The sequence below is a fragment of the Leuresthes tenuis genome, unplaced genomic scaffold (assembly GCF_036924035.1).
Source record: "Leuresthes tenuis unplaced genomic scaffold, fLeuTen1.0.hap1 SCAF_21, whole genome shotgun sequence".
NCBI classification, from domain to species: domain Eukaryota; kingdom Metazoa; phylum Chordata; class Actinopteri; order Atheriniformes; family Atherinopsidae; genus Leuresthes; species Leuresthes tenuis.
In genome coordinates, this window is record NW_027325375.1 from 24,646,609 (window position 1) to 24,668,602 (window position 21,994).

General features: G+C 40.2%; 1 protein-coding gene across 3 annotated transcripts; it reads left to right on the plus strand.

Annotated features, from left to right (window-relative positions):
* The first annotated feature begins 2,206 nt into the window (after positions 1 to 2,206).
* LOC140280231 (flotillin-2a) lies at positions 2,207 to 18,950 on the plus strand. Of its 3 annotated transcripts, none has more exons than XM_072375534.1 (11): positions 2,207 to 2,429; positions 4,811 to 4,892; positions 8,262 to 8,352; positions 12,166 to 12,289; positions 12,759 to 12,877; positions 12,965 to 13,078; positions 13,206 to 13,325; positions 13,398 to 13,612; positions 14,163 to 14,346; positions 15,321 to 15,470; positions 15,986 to 18,950. In XM_072375534.1, exons 1-11 carry the CDS (start codon positions 2,381 to 2,383, stop codon positions 16,034 to 16,036), a joined length of 1,299 nt encoding a protein of 432 aa, XP_072231635.1. In that variant the 5' UTR covers positions 2,207 to 2,380; the 3' UTR covers positions 16,037 to 18,950. The 3 variants fall into 3 exon arrangements, with proteins under 3 accessions (XP_072231635.1, XP_072231633.1, XP_072231634.1); XM_072375532.1 differs by lacking the exon at positions 8,262 to 8,352 and adding an exon at positions 8,837 to 8,927 and having other exon boundaries at positions 2,208 to 2,429; XM_072375533.1 differs by lacking the exons at positions 2,207 to 2,429; positions 8,262 to 8,352 and having other exon boundaries at positions 4,832 to 4,892.
* The last annotated feature ends 3,044 nt before the right edge of the window (positions 18,951 to 21,994 follow it).

Consider the following 21,994-nt stretch of genomic DNA (forward strand, 5'->3'; position numbering starts at 1 on the left):
ATCGTCTGGGCCCAAGCTCCATGCGGAGGTTAAACGGGATTTAAGTAACTCTGGGGTGATATAACCACCCCTTTACTATCATTAATGATTAGCTGAGCAGAAACACTGCAGTATGCGGCATTGCTGGAGCTTATACATGTGGAAAGTTTGTCCCATTTAACAGGTGCTCTAAAACTCTTTAGATTTGTTCTTTTTAATTACATTCAAATAATCAAAGATTAAGTAAATATATAGAATTTATATGTTGATGATTATACGACTTTTTTTTTCTGCTGCTATGCAAATTTTTTGTCACAATCAGACAAACCACATTCTTATCCAACATGTTTTATGGCAGCCGAGATAGGGCGAATTGTGTATCTTTAGATATGTAACTATTTGGAAAACAACTGCCAGCTCAAACCATAAAGCAGCTTTCTAAAGAGCTTTCAACATGTAAATAGATTAATTTCCTTGTAATTTTATATGCAGTTGCATTCAAGTCCCAGATGGATATATCTAATGATGTGCTGAATTATCTAATATAACTCATGAGGAAGACATATTTCTCATGCTGACATTTAAGAATAAACATTTACTCTATTTGCCAAATGGGAAAGTAAACATTATTAACCGAGAGCCCTTGTAGATAATGATCTAACAGCCTACTGAAACCCAACATGGGTCTTCTGTCTAAAAGAAGTTATCCGATTTCTAACAGAACGTATAATATAAAAACCATTAAGACAAGAAGGGAAGGGAAGATTTACCAGGGTGCTTGAAGTCAGCTGAAAACAATGGTGCAATGTATCCTTTAGAGAGTCAGGTTAAAGAGAAAACACCGCCTATCAGGAGAAGAAAAGCCTTTACAAAAGGAATGCAGTGCTGAACATCACAGATCCATAAACATGCCTTTGGTCTCTGCGCCATAGCTAACCCGGCTGGGAGTGAAGATGAAAAGTAGTGCAGTGGAGCTGTGCCATCAGACAGGAAGACGTTCACAGGGCTGTGATGGTTTATTTCCTGTTTCCCCAAAAATAGAATACACAGGAATAAATTTTACATCCTCAAGACCAGCTTTATCCAAAAGAGGCACAATACATAAAGAACTCTTTTCCTAATTGACTACATAATTATATCCTTGTGAAACCACACAAATAACAACCTGACTCACCATCTCCATTATCATATTTGGCAACGCAATAAAAATGGTTAAGCATCAAAAACAAACCAATAAATAAAGGAATTCCTTCTCAGTTTAAGCTGAGAAAAAATATCATTTTAGTCTTTAGTCCTTCTCTTTGTCCATTCAGCACAAATCTAAAACTATTCATGAAATACGGTCCCCTCTGAGAAGCTGAGAATTACCAGCGTTTGGGCCCTTATGTATTTTACAGTATAAGTAATTAAACCCTAAACTAGACACATGCAGCCCTGAAGAGCAGGTTTTGATGTGAGTTTACCTCATGTTTGCAGATGCAGTTGTGGGGTTTGTATCAACCTTGCCTGGGGCTGGGGTTTAGGATTTCCACATGCTGGCTCTACAGTGCCAGTCTTTTTCTGCCCTTTCGCGTTTCATCTTTTTGTTTTAGCCCGGCAACACACATACATCCATCTGCCAGCCATATGGGAAGCATGGGAAGCACTGCCACTGTTCAGGTTTGCTCTAAATGCATACATTCGATGAGGATAACATCTGAACAGATATCTTAAACCACCCCTACAAAACTTTAAACCACACTTTGGACTGTTTTCTATCAGTCATAAGATTGTGCAGCATTTATTGCCGTGAACACTTTAGATATTAGAGAGATATGCTAACGATTCTGCGCACTATTTAGTTTCTCAAGTTGAAGTCCAATTGTTGCATTTCTCAAACGTATTCTGATTGTATACGTCAATGATCATTGAGGACACTAATATCATGGGTTAAGGTCACGAGGACGGAAATTTACAGGGATTCTTTCTTAGGTTTACTTGCGTGACAGACTATTTAAACTACCACGCCTACTTTATTATTATGGTCTAGCAAGCCTGAGCTGGGGAGGTGGGCTCAGATGGAGGGGAGGGATAACCGTCAAAATAAATCAAGTGGCAGAAAATAAGGACAAAAAACAGGAATGAGAAATTCAAAATGAAATCAAACTATACGCGTGTTCAGTAGAGAGCTTTTATTTTAAAAGTCTTAAAACGGAACTGCCGTGTATATCTAAGGTTCATATGACGTAACAAGAATATCGACTCTCCATATTGAAAAAAAACAAAAAACAGACATTTTCTGTAGAGGCGTGAAGATAAAATTCAAAGCTGGTGCTAAAAAACGGAGAAAGAGAAGTTTATAAACCAATAGAGTTTTGTATGCCGTGTTTTGGTGTAAATACACGTTTCTACTGTCGGTATAATGGGAAACTGCCACACCGTTGGACCGAATGAGGCCCTTGTGGTTTCAGGTAACGTAAACGCTTCTCCGACGATGTGTATTCGGCGCGTTGAAATACACACACAAGAATTCTTCCTCTTTAATGACTGGCTTAAAAACTCCTCCGCCGCTTTTTTACGAAAATGTAAATACTAGCCAGTAGGAGAGGGAATTGCGTTTAAACTGCGATTTGATTTTCTTAAACTGTCGACCGCCTCCTCCTTTCCCTCGAGGCGACATGACGGATGTCCATGTTATATTTTCCTATATGTAGAAAAATCCGGAATTTTACACATATGTTCATTTTACAAATGCGGAAACGAATCATATCCACAAGAAAATTATATATGTTTGTCTTCGGGGATATATTTTTATACTACTGTTATTTCACATAATAAATTATGTGTACATGGTCTGTTTGCTGTAGGCGTGTTTAAATGCTATGCCCGTATTTTTGAGGGTTGTATTAGATAAGTTTTGCTTCTGCATCTGTAGTCTATTTGGTTCCATCGTATGATAATGAAACTGCTTTTACTTGGGCATTTCAATAAGATAAAGTAACCATTGTGTTTGAGGGCTACTTGGAGAAATTGGACGAAGAGAAGCTACACTAAAGTTTTATTTAAGTGTATATTTTTTCCTTGGACACTGCATATGGCGATGCTTTGCAGCAGAAGCAAAGTTAATTGAATTACAAGGGGAGGGCTCATACACTGTGCTGCTTACAGTCTGGTCTGCACTCAGTGCCTGCAGCCATCAGTTGACGTTTCTCTAAACCATCATAAAATATACACCATATTTATAATGTCAGGGGTCATATTTGTGCTCAGTTTTTCAATAACCTGAAGTCAGGTTGCTCATCACAAGCTATATAATTTGTCACAAATTTAAATGTCAATAACTATAAGTGAAAACAATTTCTTCCTGTTGCTGCCTTCTCCTTTATTCCGTTAGTGATCCCTGATGGGTGTCAGGCAACTCACTTTTGAGTGAGATTTGTTTAGAAATCTTGCCATACTTGTAGCTGTGGTCTGGCAATGTTGTGCAGAACAGATTTCCAGCTCGCCTCAGTAACTGAATCTGTGACGGCAGCTTCCTGCCTGATACACTTGAGGGATGAGAAAAAAATAGAAAAGAAAAAGCTTTGGGATCTTCCATTGTGAACCAACTTTTATGAGTGTTTCTGTCACAAAGGGGTGAGTTTGTGTGAGCTGCACATCCTGAATCCTTGACCGGTTCATGCCACAATATGAGAAGAAATTAGTTCTTAATACCACCACACTGGTTTACCTAACCTCTCATTCATTACAAGGGCCCCTCTTCTCAGAGGCTTAAATGCATTCAGGAATTTCAGTTATGCTGGTGTTTAAAATGGTGTGTCGCTGAATGTGTTTCCATAGGTCTCTTACTATAACTGCCTGTGGCATTTGGCAGGCGACAGATGGATTTTCGTAGTAAAAACCTATTCCTAGCCACATTCCTTGTAATTATGTAGCTTTTAGTAATTCTAGATCCATAATTACACTTGGACGTTTATGTTTAGATTTGGGGCTTATTAAGTGATTAGAATATAATCAAATCTCCTGTAGGATGAGTTTGAACATGTGAGTTTACTACTTTGAGATACAGTGAGATTTCTACTTTAGACCTGAAGTTTTACTATAACTTTAAGAGGAGTTTTTGTTGATAATCATGCTGTTGGTGATATTAAAACACATTTTACTCAATGTGTGAGATGTGGGTCATTGACAAAATGTTTGGTTGTTTGGAAGTGTGTGTTGATGTATTAAAGATAGTCAGGCCCACCCCCCCACCGCCTCTTCCTGTCACTTAACATGTGACAGCTGAGAATGTTGCACTTAACACTCTAGACTAAACTATCAGCCTGTGAAAAGAGGCTGTATATGTTGTCCAAATGGAAAAAATCCCGGATTTATTACAGATATCGTGCCACTAAAAACCCATTTGTGAAATAGGTGCTAGTCTTTCGGTGTTAATTTGCTTTCTGATCTTTCTTATGGAAGTTTATGATGACATATGAGTTGAATAAATGGCTGAGATTACATGATGGGAACCTCTACAGTTTGGTAAACCACATGATGCTTGCTGCATGTTTGCAACATCAAATTATCAAAAGATTTGAAAGAAGGTGGTGGAAAGCAAAGCGACACTATTCACCCTTTGTGCGATTATGAACTCTCCTGTGGGGACTGTGGTTGGAAAGTGGATTAAAGTGTGTGTTTTCACTCTCTAAACTGCCTGCCATCTTAGTTAGAAACCGAGTATGAAAACTGGTTCAGTAATAGACGTTTATCCGATTTTTATTGTCTCTCAACTAAACCAACCCTAAGTGGCTGTATTGAATGATAATATGACGATGTGACATTAGTTTCTTCTGTGTTTGCTCCATAGGTGGGTGCTGTGGTTCAGATCAGAAGACTTATGTTGTGGGAGGCTGGGCTTGGGCCTGGTGGCTCATCTCTGACATCCAGAGGTAAGATCTGTCTGCTCAGGCTTTAAACTCAGAGAAAACGCTTGAATGTGTTAAAAAAAAAAAAAGGACTCAGTGGGGAACATTTTCAGAATAGAATATATGTAGGCAAGAATGAGTCTTGTTTGTCTTAAAAATGTCATTAAAGCAATCCTCAGTTTTTAAAGACGGGGCATTGTGAAGTATATTGAAGCACTTTGTGTCCTACCTGTAGAATAAAGCAGTTGTAAGATCAGTAAGGATTTGTGATAGATAAGCCAGAATAGGGACAACAGAAGAGCACATTTTTGCCATCTTATGAGCTCAAACCTTAACAAGTTTCAAAGCAGTTTGAGAAAAGGCTGTATTGTGGATTTTTTCACCGCATCACTTTTGCAGCAGACAATAAATACTGAGTCAGTTTGTGTTCTCAACAGAAGAATGTCTGCGTTGCAACATGGTGCATCCACACACCTTGTTGCATTGAGCCTTTGTTGCACCGTGGACATTCTTCAGTGTGTGTGTATTTTTATCCAGCTAAGTTCCCAATAAATCTGTTCTCATTCTTGTGTTTTTGTTTTCCTGTTCTTTTCAGAATGCAAAGTTTAAAGTAGTGACTGAAATGTTGAGACTAAATGTCAACTGACAGTCACTGATTTTACAAACCAGACTAGCACTACAGATAGCAACTGTGCTTTGATTTTTTAAAATTTTTTTTGGTGTGTTCACATGTGAATATTAGAGATGGTTGGGTCGTATGCGCCGTGGTGCGGTCAGCTGAATACACAGCCGATAAATTGGCCTCTCACTCCTATGAGTCTGTTCAAGCAGCTGTTCAGTGGAAGGTAGCTATAGTTTGGCCAAAAAAGATGGTAGATTCAAAGCACGGTGATTATTCTTTTACAAAAATCTCACTGACAATGAGAAGAAGATGTGGGTGAGTCTGTGAGAGCAGAGCTCTAAATAATGACAGGTTATTAAGTGTGTGTGTGTGTGTGTGTGGGAGACTCAAGGCACAAGACACTTCATCTCATGATTTATTGAGCAGACAAGCAGAAGTCTCCCTTGTGTAACCCACAAAAGAAGAAGAGAAAAACATTGTGTATATTTATTGATAATAGTCATGATTCTGGTGACATTCTGTTTGTTGTTGTTGAGAGTAAATCCAAAACATCATGAACTGATGTTTGTGAAGCTTCATATACATGTAGGCCATGTGTTGTAGAGCTCTAATGTTGTTCTAAAACCATTAAGAAATCATTTGTAGTCACCCTAAAAGAAAAGTTAATTTTTTGTGCACATGAAGGTTGAGTGAAAATATTAGTTCTTGTGTAGAGTCGGTGTGTGTTTCAGTGGTTGATGGGCGTCTGAAAGCAGCTCTATTATCTGTAGGTTGTATTTGCTAAAGTGTCTGTAACTAACGATGTCCACAAGTATGGAAAATCACACTTTTTAACATCAAAGTTATGAATGAAAACGTCTTGAAGATTTGATTTTTATTGTTCAAATCAATCATACTTTATTTATGTAGCACTTTTCATATAAATTGCACTAAATAATTATATTCTGAATGACACTTAGTATAAGGGAAGAAATAAAGTAAATCTCACAGATTTATATGAAGAATCACTTCATTGAATAAGGAAATAGATGTCATTTAGTCAATAAGTTAAAAGAAATATAAGTCAATTAAAGCCAGGCAGATGGTAAAAGTAAAAATAGAAGTGTGTATATTTGATAAAAAGTACAAACATCTAAAATTGATGTGTGAATGAGTAATTACTTGAAATTCAACTTGCATCAATAGCAGCATTGCTTTGTTTCTGACAGAAAACCAACATTTAGAAACTACATCGATCCAGCTTATAACGGTGGTCTCAAAGTGGCGTCATGTCCATCATTTATTTGTGTTCTGAAAATAGTTTTCAACAAGAAAAACGGCAACTGTAGCTTCTACTTTTAATACACTTTAACTGAAGAATAAGTTTGTTATTTGTGATGACCTGAGACACACAACATCCTCGCTAAAAACTACTGCTTAACTCAGCTCGTCTGCGTTTTTGAACGCAGCACCAACAAACCAGCTACGGTGATGCCTCTGGAAAGATAAACAGACGGTGCATAATGGGAACGAGAGGGAGAGCTGCAAACAAACCTGCATACATACATGCGTAAAGTTTAATCAGCTTCGCCCTACTCTAAAGCAGAAGGCTAATCATGTTCAAATGTCACTGTAAAACCTCAAACAAACCTCCAAAGTGGGCCACTGGGCTCAGAGTGAGCTGCAGTAGAATAGAATAGAATAGAATAGAATAGAAAACTACTTTATTCATCCCCCAGTGGGGGAAGAATTTTCAAAAAATTCAGTATGCAATGAAACTGTCTCTGAACTGTCTTTTAACCGGCTTTCAGAGAGACTTTTTAAAATTTTTTAGATTATGTCATTCAATTGAAAGCCTCTGAATCTTAAAATCTAGTTTATCATTCCCAGAAATCAACTGTGAAAGTTGAAGGAGTATCTGTTGAATATGTCATTTGTCTGCCTGCATCTTTGTTTGTGCTTTTCTAACCTGCTTTGCTTTTTCTGGTATCGATCTCACTCTGTCTTAGCTCTTCAATGGCTCCTTCAGGTTACTCATCTCACATTAAGTGCTGTTCCATGTCTTTAGTTGCTAGGAAACAAAATGGTAGGCCTTGACAACAAAATTCAAAAGTTGACTGATTAGGGTTAATCTCCATTTAAAGGCAAACTGCCCCAGTTATCATTTCCTGGCTATTTTTATTTGCTATTTTGGTCATGTGATGTTTGCAAAATGTTTCGTCCGCCTGCTTGGAGGATGAGATCAACAGGGGTGATCTAGGTCTTCCCAGAGTAATGATCATGTGTGCTAAAAGCCCACATGTACGCATAAGTAGCTGCACAGCATTGTAACAGCGAGGGGAGGGAGCGTGGCTTCCTGCTCATGATGGAGTAATCATCTAAATGTTGGGGCCTGTGACTCATTGATCCAGCTTTTCTGGGAAGTGAGAGGGGTAGAGCTGTAAAGAAAGAGCTGTCCGTTGTCTTCCATATCAGTACTTACTGAAATGTAATCGCTTTGAAAGTCCAGAGGAGCTACAATTGATGCAGATGATGTGATTTTTCGTCTGTTATTCTCTAAAAACTTTCAGTGAGAGAAAAAAAATAGCTGTAACAAATGTGGTTTATTTAAAGACAGCAGCACTTCAAACACAAAACCAGCCAAATAAGAGTTCAGGTTGTGTCTTTTGCCCTCTCTGTCTTCCCTCTTCCTCTTGACATTGGTTACTCACATTTCTAACAGCTGTTGTCCAACTTACTGTTTTGCCTCTGCTATTCCCGCTGCCTGCCTGCCTGCCTGCCTGCCTGCGTAGAATGTCTTTGGAGGTTATGACCATCCTCTGTCGCTGTGAGAATATCGAAACCTCGGAGGGTGTTCCCCTGGATGTGACAGGGGTGGCTCAGGTAATGCACTAAAGATAAAGAAAAACAAACAAAGCAGTGGCCGGTGCTGTAGGTCAGAGGAAGAGAGACGAAAATGGTTGCACTAACAAGCTAACGGTGTCTGTGTCTGCTCTCATCCTCATTTCTTTTTTCCTCTGCAGTCAAAGGGAGGCGGGCGGCTGTCACTTTGTATGTCCAAATATCTGAGCTCTGACTCACCTTTTGTAACAGGGTTTTTAAAAATAATGTGAAAAAAGTCCAATGACAAAGACAAAAGTTGCCTCTCGAAATAAATGAGCCCGAATCACACTTTTATTCAATGGCATTTCAGTTCCAGGTGGCGTCTCTCGTGTTGCTCCGTTGCTAAGTGATCTGGAGTCCTTGGGTGAATGGTTTCACTTTGTCTTGTTCTTTTGATTTTGTTTGGTGTTCTGTTCCTTCCCTTCATTTGCTTTCCCTGCGAACATGTCAATTTTTATTTTATATTTTTCCACATTTTTCACAGGATAACGCTTGAGATTATGACCCTGCAGCCCAAGTGTGAGGATGTAGAGACAGCGGAGGGTGTAGCTATTACTGTCACGGGGGTGGCTCAGGTAAATCACCACACTTTTCTAGGAATGCCAGTTCAGACTCCACTAACCCTCATCCCTCCTTCTTTTCTCTGGCGTCAGCCCATAATCACAGCAGAGGTAGTATTTTATACACAGGGATCAAGGTGGACTCACAGATGTTGGGTCAAATTGTTGTTTGCATGATATACCCTCATAACTGGGCTGGCTGGACACAGCCAACCAAGCTGCAGTCATTTGTTTCAAAGTTGGGAAGAAGTATTTGAACTGTCATATTCAAAATGTAACGTTTGTGGGGTGCAAAAGACGCTCGGCTCACCTGACTGATCCTCCAAAGCATCTGGGAGTTGCTGTGGGGAATTTTGGGGCTCTTCATCATCAGATTTGTAGAAACGGTGTTTGGAGTCAACCTAATTTCATGGCAGCTCAAATTCATTCCGCCTTGTCTTGTTTTGGTGCCAAAATAATTTTTATGAATGTTCTGGAAATCTAAAAGAGAAAATCCACCAAACCATAAAATCATTTGGAGTAACACACTTGCGTAACATCAATATTCTTTGTACCAAGCAGGATATGAAAGCATGAACTAGGCCAGTCCTGCATTAAGTTTGCCAACTCAAACCAGGTGATGGGCTGGAGTCATTTCCAAGGTGGTTCAACCCAAGAACCTTCTGAGAACCGGGTTGCTTTTCCATAGGCCAGAGAAGCGAACACATAGTACTTAAATCACTGTAAAAAACGTCCATTACGTTGTTCTTTAAGCCTCCCTCTTATTTATTCAGAATTGAGTTGGTCACCAAAACCCCCCTTTTAGTTGGCAGGTACTCGGTCTAAACTGGCAAAGAGCTGGTGTTGCACTGGAACCAGTCTTCCCAACCAAAGCAGGTTCTTAGGCTGTCAGAATGTAAAGAGCCAGTTCAACATCCTGGTTCTGAAGCTCCTACACATCTCTGATTCTGCCAGAAGTTGTTTACTATAAAATCAATCTGCAAACAATCTTCGTTATATGATTGTTTCTATGAGAATGTTTTTAAAATGACAGATTCCTCGTTTTAAAAATGACACAAAATGACATCTTTCCATCATAACACTAAATAAAAAAGCGAACGGATTACTGTGGAGAATAAATCTAAAGCAGGATACGGCCTGATCCTCTTCACTTGATCTATTTGCATCTTCTAGTGCTTTAAATACATGAGATTAAATCAAAACCTACTTTATGGTGTGATTGTGCCAGTATATTTCTCTTAGTCGCACACTTAACCTCAGCTTTGTACAAGCATGATACACGTCTTCTCTTCTGGAAATATGCTCCTGTTGTCTGACTGGCAAAGTAAAACGAGATTTCGGTGGATTTTCTCTTGAGGAACTGACTGTACACCACTGTTGTTTGCATTACCATTTTAAATGATCCTTTTCGTTGTTTCCTTTGTGTGCATGTCGATGTCGATCATTATCAGTTCTCTATTTTGACCACAGCCCTGCCAGCGTTCCTCTCCTCTGTTTTCCTACTTGTGTGCTGACAATGAGCCCTACTGTCTGGAGCTGAACAACCCTCTCACTCTCACATAGTTTAACTCACAGAGAGGCTCCTCATGGCCACCATTTGATTGGTCCAACCTAAGCTAAAGCCATTGTGGGGTGTCTGTGTCCCATGGTAACAGTTGTATGCCCCCCCCTCCCCAAGCTGAAGACACATGCATGTTTAGACTAAAAGGGAGACACCTAACAGAATCCATTTAAAGGAAACTACAGCAGAATCTTACTCCAGGACAATATCCATACATAGAACAGGAATTTAAATCTAATTGCAGGCAAATCCCAGTGGGATGAAAGGCATTCTTCCATTACATTTTACCCTGTGACTTGAGTAGGACTATTTATGTCCACTTTGACAGCTCTGTGGACAGTTGGAATTAAAAACACCACGTTAAAAGAACTTAATGAGCCCACCACCCTAAAAAATATCTCCTTGCTGTTGAGGAAATAGATCTTTTCTGCCATTGTGCAATTTCAAGGATATGTGGATTTTAAAGAGGCAGGAAAAAGGGTGGTGTCACGCAACGGATGGGAGAGTGTGGGAGTGGATCAGAGTTAAGGTCAGCAGATTTACCAGCACACACAAGTCCTTATTAAAAACTCTGTCATGGCACAGCTCCCCCTGCTGTCAGTTTGAAACAACCCGTGTGCATTCTTTGTGATTGGCTTGCGACCGTCTCTGTTTTCAGGCGTTTTCCTTGGAATGAAGTCCATCTTTCCTGACTTTGTGTTGCCCTTATTTCTGGTATGAATGCATGTTGCAAAACAAAACCACGTGCAGACCTCTCACCTAAGGACCCAGTTCACTGTCTCTTTTTTTTTTTCTCCTTACAGCTCCTGTGGACTACAGTGTTAACCCAAACCTTCTTAACCCTCTTTTTGATTTGAACTTAGTGAAAATCACCGACTGCTCTTGTTTTTGTTCTCTGAATGTCATGTTTTTGTTGAAATGTCCTTGGTTTATACATCATTCTTTGAAATTTAAGTGATCCTCTTCATTATTTTTGGTGTTATGACAGAGTGTTCTGTAGGTTGAAATGTTACATGGTATTTATAGTAATTTTTGTTTAAATATAGAACTAAAAAGGAGTATATTCTTGCATTTAATCTTTGAGAGCAGGAATGCTCGTCATAAACCTCAAAGGAGCAGATTTTAAGTTAAATTTAGGTCTCTATCTGCTGTTACTTACCCACCGGTAGTCTTTTGGCACTTATATTGTAACTAGAGTCAATATACTTTAAAGAGTTAAACAAGAGCAGTCCTGCAATTCAGTATTCATATGTAGTCTTTGTTGGTGAGTAACAAAAAGGATTCATAGCGTACTGAAAATATGAAAATGCACGATATTATCATTGAGAAAATCATTAGCAGAAATGTAATCAGAACAATGAGCATTAAATCAGGCAGTATGTAAACAAGGCTGACAGTACAGTGATGATCAATACGTTTTTGCAGCAAATAATGTGTTGATCATCCTGAAAAACCCCGAATTTCTGCATCAATGTCTCCTTTACATGCTGATACCCATCATATGTATTCCTCTGTAGTGCTCTCCTCTGCACAGACAGCTGTGTTTAATACAGTACCGATGATGTAAATGCGAACAACATTTATTTGTGGGGTGATGGCACAAAACCTAATAGGCGTGATGTTTTCACGTGTGCCACAGCTGCGTTTGTGACTGTGTGTTTAGCTGAAGGTCTGTGTCCATGTTGGCATTAGGTGAAGGTGATGACAGAAAGCGAACTGCTGGGTTATGCCTGTGAACAGTTCCTGGGAAAGTCAGTGATGGAGATCAAGAGCGTCATCCTGCAGACCCTCGAGGGTCACCTGCGCGCCATCCTTGGTAGGTAGCTTTTCAGAACTGCTTCGCCACCGATTTGCTGCTGCGAGAGAAATAAAACTGCGATAATCTACATGACATATCCTCATTTTAATATCTGTCTTCTCTTTTTAGTTAAAACAGAGAAGTAAAAACAGTATCAACATATCAAATTTCCAACAAAGCAGTGTTGGTTGGCTCAAATCATCAATGTTCAATGTTGATCTAACGTTTAATTTTGTTTGGGTCGTATAGCTTTAGAATTAGAAATTGTATGCACTGTTTAGAGGTTAACATGGTGACAATACATGTAATAATGATAGTGAGAATGCACTCTACTCCATACTATAGTTAATTATGTCTAAGTATTGTAGTTAAACATTAGGACACGTACTAAGAGCAGCTTTAAATGAGGATATGGGTGCTTTCCGTACCTGGTTGTAAAGGTAAATGCTTGAATTAGAGTCCATTAACTGCTCTCTTCATCTTTCAGGCACCCTCACTGTTGAGCAGATTTACCAAGACCGAGACAGATTTGCCACTCTGGTGCGAGAGGTGGCATCACCTGATGTTGGACGCATGGGCATCGAGATCCTCAGCTTCACCATCAAAGTATGAGATGTCAAGTTAACTTACTATATCTGCTGATTCTTCTTTTTTTTTCCCTATTTCACTGTTTTTTTCCCTCTCCTTTAAAAGGATGTTTACGATAAAGTGGAGTACCTGAGCTCGCTGGGTAAAACTCAGACAGCTGCGGTTCAGAGGGACGCAGACATTGGAGTCGCGGAGGCAGAGAGAGACGCTGGCATCAGGGTAAGAGGAGCTTTGAAAAGAAATAATGGCGAAAAACCAAAACACAGAAAACATGAACGCTGAATATTAAAAGCCAGCAACAGTCCTAATCCATCTCCATTGTGATCGCTGCTCTCTGGTATTTTAGGAAGCCGAGTGTAAGAAAGAAATGATGGATGTTAAGTTCGTTGCGGACACAAAGATGGCCGACTCCAAGCGAGAGCTGGAAATGCAGAAAGCCTCCTTCAACCAAGAAGTGAACACTAAGGTATGGAGTTGAATCAATGGATTGTGTATATTATCAACTGATATCAAAGTTACATATTTTATTCCTTTTTAGAAAGCAGAGGCTCAGCTTGCGTATGAGCTGCAAGCAGCTAAAGAGCAGCAGAAGATCCGTCTGGAGGAGATTGAAATTGAGGTGGTGCAGAGGAAGAAGCAGATCACAATTGAGGAGAAGGAGATTGACCGCACTGAAAAGGAGCTCATAGCTACTGTGAGGAGACCTGCTGAGGCTGAGGCCTTCAAGATGCAGCAGCTGGCTGAGGGGCAAAAGTGAGTCCTTAAAGATCCTAATAGAAACATTCAGTTGTTTCCTTTACAGGTACTATAAGTGTTGCTGTCCTTAGAGTGCAGCTGGTTTTACTTTAACTTGACTACAATCCTAAAATAGGAACAAGTGTGCAGAAACAGTCCATTTTGTGTGCCACAGTTGAATGTGTTTACTCCTGTAGATACGCTGTTTGGACTGAATGACACAGCATTGTGTAATTAGATCCCAAAGCAAGCCACAGAGTCAAGTCTGTGGCAGCCACTTTCTTTCACTCCCCCTTTTTACCCTTAGAACCACTAAAATATTCAGACCTGTTAAGATGTACAAAAAAATTGAAAAAGCCAGTTTAATGGGTTTTGTTTTTTTTTTAAAAACACATAAATGACTCAGTCCTGTGCAGAGAGAAGAATAGTTCCACTTCCAGTATTCAAAACTCCCTATTTAAGCAGCCTTTCTCAACTGATGTGAAAGACTCTGCATCATAAAACATTTACACGTGTTAGTTAAAAATCACACAACATTTCTTTTGATTTTTCTTGTACCTTACCCAAGAATGAAGACGGTGCTGACTGCACAGGCAGAGGCTGAGAAGATCCGCTGCATCGGTGAGGCGGAGGCTGCCTCCATTGAAGCAGTGGGAAAGGCAGAGGCTGAGAAGATGAGGCTGAAAGCTGAAGCTTACCTGCAGTACGGCGAGGCTGCCAAGACTGCTCTTGTCCTGGAGGCTCTGCCTAAGGTTTGTGCCATGCCTCTAGCCTTCTGTGGTTTTTAAAGGAAATGGACTGTTTGTGGAGCTTAATGCGATGGTCTCATTAGACGGTGTCCTCCCCACAACAGCATTTGGCCTTGACTCAATCTGTGTTTTCCTCTTTGTACAGTCTGTCTCAAAGAAAATACCAAAAACTTGGCTTTGTTAAAGGTACATCTTGTAGTCTTGTAAACTCTAGCTTTCATCATCACATACAGGTTTATATGTGTAAAAACAGTGGGACACTGTTGCAGCAGAGACATGAAACAACATCCAGCGGGGAAAAGGGTTCGGCCATCATTTTGTTTTTAGCCAGGCTGTTAACTCCAGGCTGAAGTCTCTGCAACACAATAAACCTTTGTGATAGCAGAGCATGTCTCGGCATGAAAAGCACAGGTGTAGTGAATGACAATAATGGGGATATTGATATCAGCAAGCACAAAGGCAGGACTATCCCCAAAGTGGAATGCAGCCATCACTGATGCTTTCGACATGACGTCATACCTGTTTTTAAATCCGATTATTTATTTTTTTTAAACCTACAATGCTGCAGAATACACCTTTATGTACACTTTGTGCTTTTATTTGAAACATGTATCAACAAGTGCAGCTTAAAAATCAACTGAGATACACCTGGCTACAGGTGTCACTTCCTTTTCCTGCATTTTCTCACGTTTCCTTAACACTCCTGACAGGTTTACAAGTGGATCATTTAAAGTAGAAACATCTGTCTCATGATTTCCAGAGGCTACTGCTGCTCATTTCCTCACATTTAGGACAAAGCTTGTTAGCATGCAGTTAACTTTCTGTCTTGTCAGAGCCGCAGAGATGGTAGACAGATTGTCGTGGTGTTGATATTTCTGGGTTTTAAAACCCCTAAATCCTAGAAAATAGATGGTTGGGATGTGAGGAGTGTTTTTTGTGGTTGAAATAACAAACCTAATCTCACTGTGTTGTCTCAGATTGCCAGTAAGGTGGCAGCGCCTCTGTCCAGGACTAATGAGATCGTCATCCTGAGCGGAGAAGGCAGCCGTGTGACCGGAGAAGTGACTCGTCTCTTAGCTGAACTCCCTGTCTCTGTTAACGCCCTCACTGGAGTGGATCTGACCAAGGTGAGCTCGACACTTTCCAAAGAAAGTGGTTTATCGAAAATCAAATTTTTTTTTTTATTGTTCTATAAAAACAGGATAAGAAGGAGCTCTGTTGGTTGCATAATGTAATTTATAAATATATAAACATCAACTCTTAGAGGTCATACTGTCTTGTTTTTGTTAAAAAAGTGTTTATCTGGTAACATTTTATATGTGTTAGAAAATGTAATGCTTTTGAGTTCTGAAAATATTTGACCATAATTTGGATGCAGATGCTCCCCAAAAGTGCTACATGCACATCCACATCTCCATGTTTAGTCATCAGGCGGTGCTGAAGTTATCTGTACATCATTACTTGATAATTATCCTCAACCTTCACGTTTGTTACAGATTCATGAGCTCAATATATTTCAAAAAGGAATAAAAGTTCTTCCACTATCAGATTTCATGTCTAAGTGGATCACTTTTTCCTGAGAAATATAAACTATCCAGCTGTAGTTTCTCTGTGTGACAGATTCCTCTCTGATCCCCCACAGATCCCTCTGCTCCAGAAGATGACCGGTCAGCAGTGCCAAGCAGCTGTGTGATGAATCGGGCCTGAGACTAGTCTTTCTGAATCTATTGCTGTGTATCTGCCTCAAGCATGACAAATGGATTTTTCAGCCAGAGACCCCTTATGCAACTGCCTTCAACCAGAAACACTTGACACCAACCGAGATTTTTTTTTTTTTTTAATTTTTCTATTTTAATTGTGAGTGGGTCCAGATTGTATGGTTCCTTTGTTGTGTTTATTCTACTGCATGAGTTACCCAGGATCTTATGCTGCCATATTGTCCAGCCATCCCAAGCAGAGCTGGAATGTGAATTGGAGTATCGTATTCCTGAGCGGTCCAAGTTCCCTTTCCTGTCAGGCGCTCACCTGTGGAAGAGGTGCCAGCTGCTGTCTGTTTAAAGCTCACAGCTCACTTAGTGACACTGAGCATGTTTCCACTCTGCTTTCAAACTCTGTTCTTAAAGTTAAGTTTGATCATTTTAGGTCTTCACTCGGTTTGATTGTAAAAATTTACAGTATGGGTATATCACAATATCAGTGACATTTGAATCCCTTATATGATAGTCCTCACCTCGTAGTAGATTGTCACATTGGGTGTCGTTTTGTTCGGATGTGCAGTGCCTGTTCAACACTCAAGTGCCCAAACCTTAGACAATACAGGGGTTTGACTTCAGTAGGATTTATATCACTGTGTTATAGATGGATGATGTTTTAAAACGGTCCCTAATTATATCTGCTTATGCTAACACTGGTGTTTACTCTTCACTTGTATTGTGTGTTTGGACACAGGTAACTGCTAAGCAAACACAAAGCTCTACATATATTAGCCTTAAGGGACCCAGGGCGACTGCCAGGGCCGCTGAACTTTCTGTATTACCTCAGCTTACGTTAGACAGTCAGGGTCATAGTTTGAAATCATTTTGTTACGCCTCTCCGTCATTCCCTTCCACCCCGTTAGTTCTTCTGTTCGGTCATGATGCGTGCGTTCCAGATGTTTTGGCTATCGTCTATATATTGTAAGTCGCTGAGCTCTGTGCGGCAGAAAAGCCTTGTTGGTTGGGCCTCTGTGGGCTTGGAGTTGAGTCGCTCATCTGACAGCTCCCAGCAGGAAACTGAAGGTTGAAAACAAAGCATGTGATCAGACTGTAAACACGGTATTTGGTGTTTGTGCTCAGGGAGTCTTTAATTTGTTATGTGAAGTGCGTGCATGGGCTGAGCAGCTGGACCAGTGACTTTTTTCTGCCACGACTCAAAGAAAATGCATCGATTAGTGAAGGATCTGAATTCTACATGCCGTCTGTTACAGTCTCCTCAATTTCTCTACTTTTTCTTATTGTTTTAATATTCCGACCAGTTTTAAAGCAACAATAGAGAATATTGGCAGATATTTAGCTCTTTCCTCCAAATCTCTGTGAGCTCTGGAAGCCATCAAAAACCCTTAAAGATGGAATGAATGGCGGTATTTCAGCCCCCAGGCGCTCTAGGTCTGAGAACACTCACAGCAAAGGTCAAAGTACGTCAAAATGGATTTGAAGTGCATCACTTTAGCTTCACCCACTTCTCTAAGGTTGCTTTAAAAGGACAAATAAAACAGATTTGATCCCTCTCTCTCAGTACTGGTTGTAAGTTTGGCATATATTGATTAAAAGCCTCTTAACATAAAATTTTACTTTTGTATTTTTATAGTTTTCTCTCTTTTAGCCCTTTGAAAAGTTCCAGTTCGTGACTTGCAAGTTTTAAACTCCAATGGCAGTTTCAGCAGGATTTACTCTCATATAGGACATTAGATTTTTTTTCTTTCTTACTCCTCTTCATCGATCATCATATGTGTTGTTTTGCCACATTACAGAATCAGCTCACAGTGAGCGGTTGGGCCGTCTCTTTTTGTCGAGTCATGTTATGCTTCTGAAAAACATTGTGAATAATCTTTAACCACTTCAGACTCTGTGATGAATGTTTTGTTACATTTTGCCAGTAAGTTATCATCTTGCAGCCTCTTTCTTTCCTGCTAAATAAACACACAAGGCCTGTGGTTTGGTTTGTTTCCTGTGCAGGTTTCAGGTTGTTTCTGTTTTTGACATAGATGCCAGTCTCCACGCCACTCTCCAAAGCGTTTTGTTTATTTCTGCAAAGCACCAATCGGGCTGATCGTGTATGATGTTCGTTCGCTGGAAAGGGGCAATGATTTTTACTTTGTGACAGCTGCAGCTTATCGGCAGGCATTGAAGAGTTTCATTCTCATTTGACCTACTTATCCTGAACCTAAACCGAGCTGCGTGTTGCACGCCAATCGGTCGGGTTTTAACGGTCACCTTTTCCAGATTTGTCAAACTGATTGTGAGCTTTTTGTTTCTCTTGAACAAAATGGTTGAAAATGTTTTTTTGGATCACTAATGCAATGTTCCTCCTGACTGTGCTTTAGGACAAAGACCGAGTAACAGGTGATGTGAGTGTGATACTATACGATGTTAAATTGTAATTGCTCTTCCTTCTGTTTGAAGTGCTTTATGACTGTCTTTCCTACAAATGTATAAGGGAACATACACATCTATATATACATAGAAATGTGTGTAGTTAAATGTATAACCTTAGAGGCTTTTTATGGAAACCTGGATCTCAATCATTCGTTTTGGCCATCATATCTGTGCCAAAGACTACCGAACCTACATCTGCATTGACTAATCAAAATAGTGTCAACTTCCTGTTGCTCTATGTAGCATTTCAGAGAATGACCAAACATTGTAAACCTATGCCTTAACACTCATCCGCATTGTTGTCTAACATAGAAACAACCTTTTTTTGTCTCTTCGCATTGTACTGAGGATTCATCTTGTGGCCTCTTGTGTAACACTGGCCTTTGGAAAGTGATCTCTCAGCATGGCAATTTAAGCATGCGATCATGTTATTCTGTGTTGTGTGCCACCTTCTAATAAATGCCGTGTCACCCTGTGTCGGCTTGAGTGTCTCTGAAGTCAGGAGGTTTAGTTTGTGGTAAGTGATTCCAGGTAACATGACTGCAGGAAAAGAAGCACCAGCATCATGGTAGCGTGGCCGTGCCGCTGTCCATCTTGGCTGCAGACCGTCATTAAGCTGGACATATTAATCTTATTGCCAGGATTCTGCTTGATATAGAGGTAAAAACCCTAATGAAACGAATTAAGGATTACTCTGATGTTTCAGCTCTCTATCTGTACCTTTTAAATGGATAAGTGTCATCTGGAATATGTTTTTAAAGCTAAGGTGGGGGCGGTAATAGCCACATAACACAAGAAGATGTCGCTGTAGAAACAATTAAAATCAAATTCCAACAAGCACAGAAATTCTAATAAAATCCTGTGATTGTTGGAGGAAACTCGCGCTTGGCAATCTGACAACACAAGTGTTCATTCCCAGAGCTGACGTGTTTGCCTTTGGTCTGTTTTATTCTCCAGCCACTGTCAGTGCATGGAGAAAGAAAGTGAGCTGTTCTAGTTTAACAAAAACCCAAAATAAAAACTTAATGCAATCTCCTGTAAGCCACCGAAACAAATCAGGACAAATAAGCTCATGCACCACATGAGGAACTGCTGCAAAGCCGGTGAGAAAGCAGATGGGGTGGGACTCAAACATGGACAAAGCTGAATCAAATACCCTCCACACTCAACAATACAGCAATACAGACAGTCACTGAAATGACGAAATACAGAGAGCAACAGCTCACATTGGCCATTAGAAAGGATACAGAGTCTCTCCAATTAATCAATTCATATCTTTATTGCCTTCAAGTACAGGTCATCTAAAACCCACAGATTGATCAATTAATCAGTTGATCGCATCGCAGCTGAGTGCTCGTGATATATTCACCAAAGTCTAATGTTCATAACTGTGTGTTTTCTTCTCGGGAATGGATCCAACCAGGTTTAGATCATTTATAAAATATGGTGCAAAATATGGTACATGGACAGGATCTTTTCCCCTCAGTTTCCTGGACACGGGTCAATGCTGACCTTTGGGCCTCATCTAGAGAAGAATAAAGTATTTTGACACAGTGGAAATTCCCTGTGTCAGCAGATCGGTGCTAATCTTCCTCCATTGCTGCACCGTTTCTCTTTCTATTCTGTAAGAGGACTTTGAAGTTCTCCTTATTCAGCAAAAATCTCCCTGAGACTGTCCTCTCTTATCACTGTTGTTTTTTTAAACAAACTTTGTACATTTTAATTTGAAGTACGACTAAGCTTCAGTAAACTCCCATCCTGAAGTTGAAAATCTCCCTGTCTTTATGCAAACTGCACTTGGATTGGATTAAATGCTAAATTTGCCAAAACACTGACTGTAATAAACATGAATTTGCTCACCCAATCTGTAAAGCTTACAACACAATAAATGTTGTGGCTCTCATTACTCCTGGCCAGATGTTTCTTGGCTTTTAACCTTAAGAAAATGAGTCTGTTGCTTTTTTACTATATTGTTTATGCATTTTTCTCCCCCCCCTCTCTTAACTAGTCTGCTTGTATAAAAGAAAGATCTCCACCGCAGTGGACTTTGCTCTGTTACGAGCCACTGGGGGGTTGGGGTGTGTAGGGTGGGGGTTAGTATAGTAAAAGGGAGGCAGAAAAAGCTAGTTACAAGTAGGGAATTAACGACCTTACAGGAAGTGTTAGGTTTAAATGCGGCAGTTTGAATTAAATGTGATGTTAACCGCAGTGTTTTGATCAGTCCTCCGACAGGTTTATCTGATCACTTTGGATAAAGCCTGTTTGTTGCACAATAAAAGCGTCCTGCCCCTTTGTCCTTCTAAGCACACACACACACGCACACAAACTTATCTAGGAAGGCAAATGGAAAGTTGTCGAAAGAGGAGAAGCACTTCTGCTGCAGATAAAGCAGCCGGAGGCAAACCAAACCACCCAGATAGTCCTGCCTCCATCTTTATCTGGGCTGGCAGCAGGACCCCTCACACCCCAAACCAGATCCCACACCCTGACCAGGGACTGTGTCACCATGGCAACTCTCACGTCCTACCTAACCCAACCTCTTGCTGAAGCACACGTGAAGGTTCACGCGTCGCACCCACATTTTTTTTTTTATAACGGGAATTTGTTAGAAAAACTCTCAGCTTTGCTGTTTGTTCCCTTTAAAAACACACATACGTAACAAAGATAAATGACGTCGACCTTAAAGTCGTGAGAGGAGACGTGAGCGTACTGTGAATATTTGTGTATTAATGACTTTGTGTTGGAGCAGGAGCATTCATCATCGCTGCTTGAAAAGTCACTGTAGCTGGACAAGATGGGGCTGTGTTATGTATTCTTTAGAAATCCTATGTGCAGCTCAATGAGCTTTTGCACCAATTTTGGAACTTGGATTCTGCAGGTGAGCAACCCCCCCACTCCCACCCCACCCAAAGTCTATTTTTAAAACACATAGACTGCCTGCCAGGGACAAAACACAAACCACAGCAGGTAACACAGCCTGTCCCAGCCCTGCCATAATTTGAAGCTGTGGATGTGACTTACAGCGTCGGTGTGACATGTCTCATGGAAAAGTACACCTCAGCCTTCCAATATCCTGCAGCCTACCTGAGCGTATGAACAGTAAATATACTGCCTTTAATAAGTCAGATAACATGACGTCAGCCGACATGCTGAGGTATTAAATTCCAATCTGTGAAGCCATCACACACTGATCCAACAGCTATGAGATTCAGGTGATTGAAGACCTGCTGAGCACTGGATTCATTACTTCATTGTGAGACAAAGTGTGCTTTATAATTCGAGTTATACTAAAAACTGAGGACCTAAAAACTACACCTTCACTCAGTTCAAAGGTTTTACTTATCAGGACATAACAGACATTTTGGTCCTTACCAGTTCTTAAATTCAGCTCAATACTACCTCAGAGATACAACAGCATGTGACATTTTACTCTGTATCTTCTGTTTTACCAAACACTTTTGAAATTCCTCCATGTTATTGCAGAGGAACTTTTTATCCAATCTTTTTCACAATGTTGC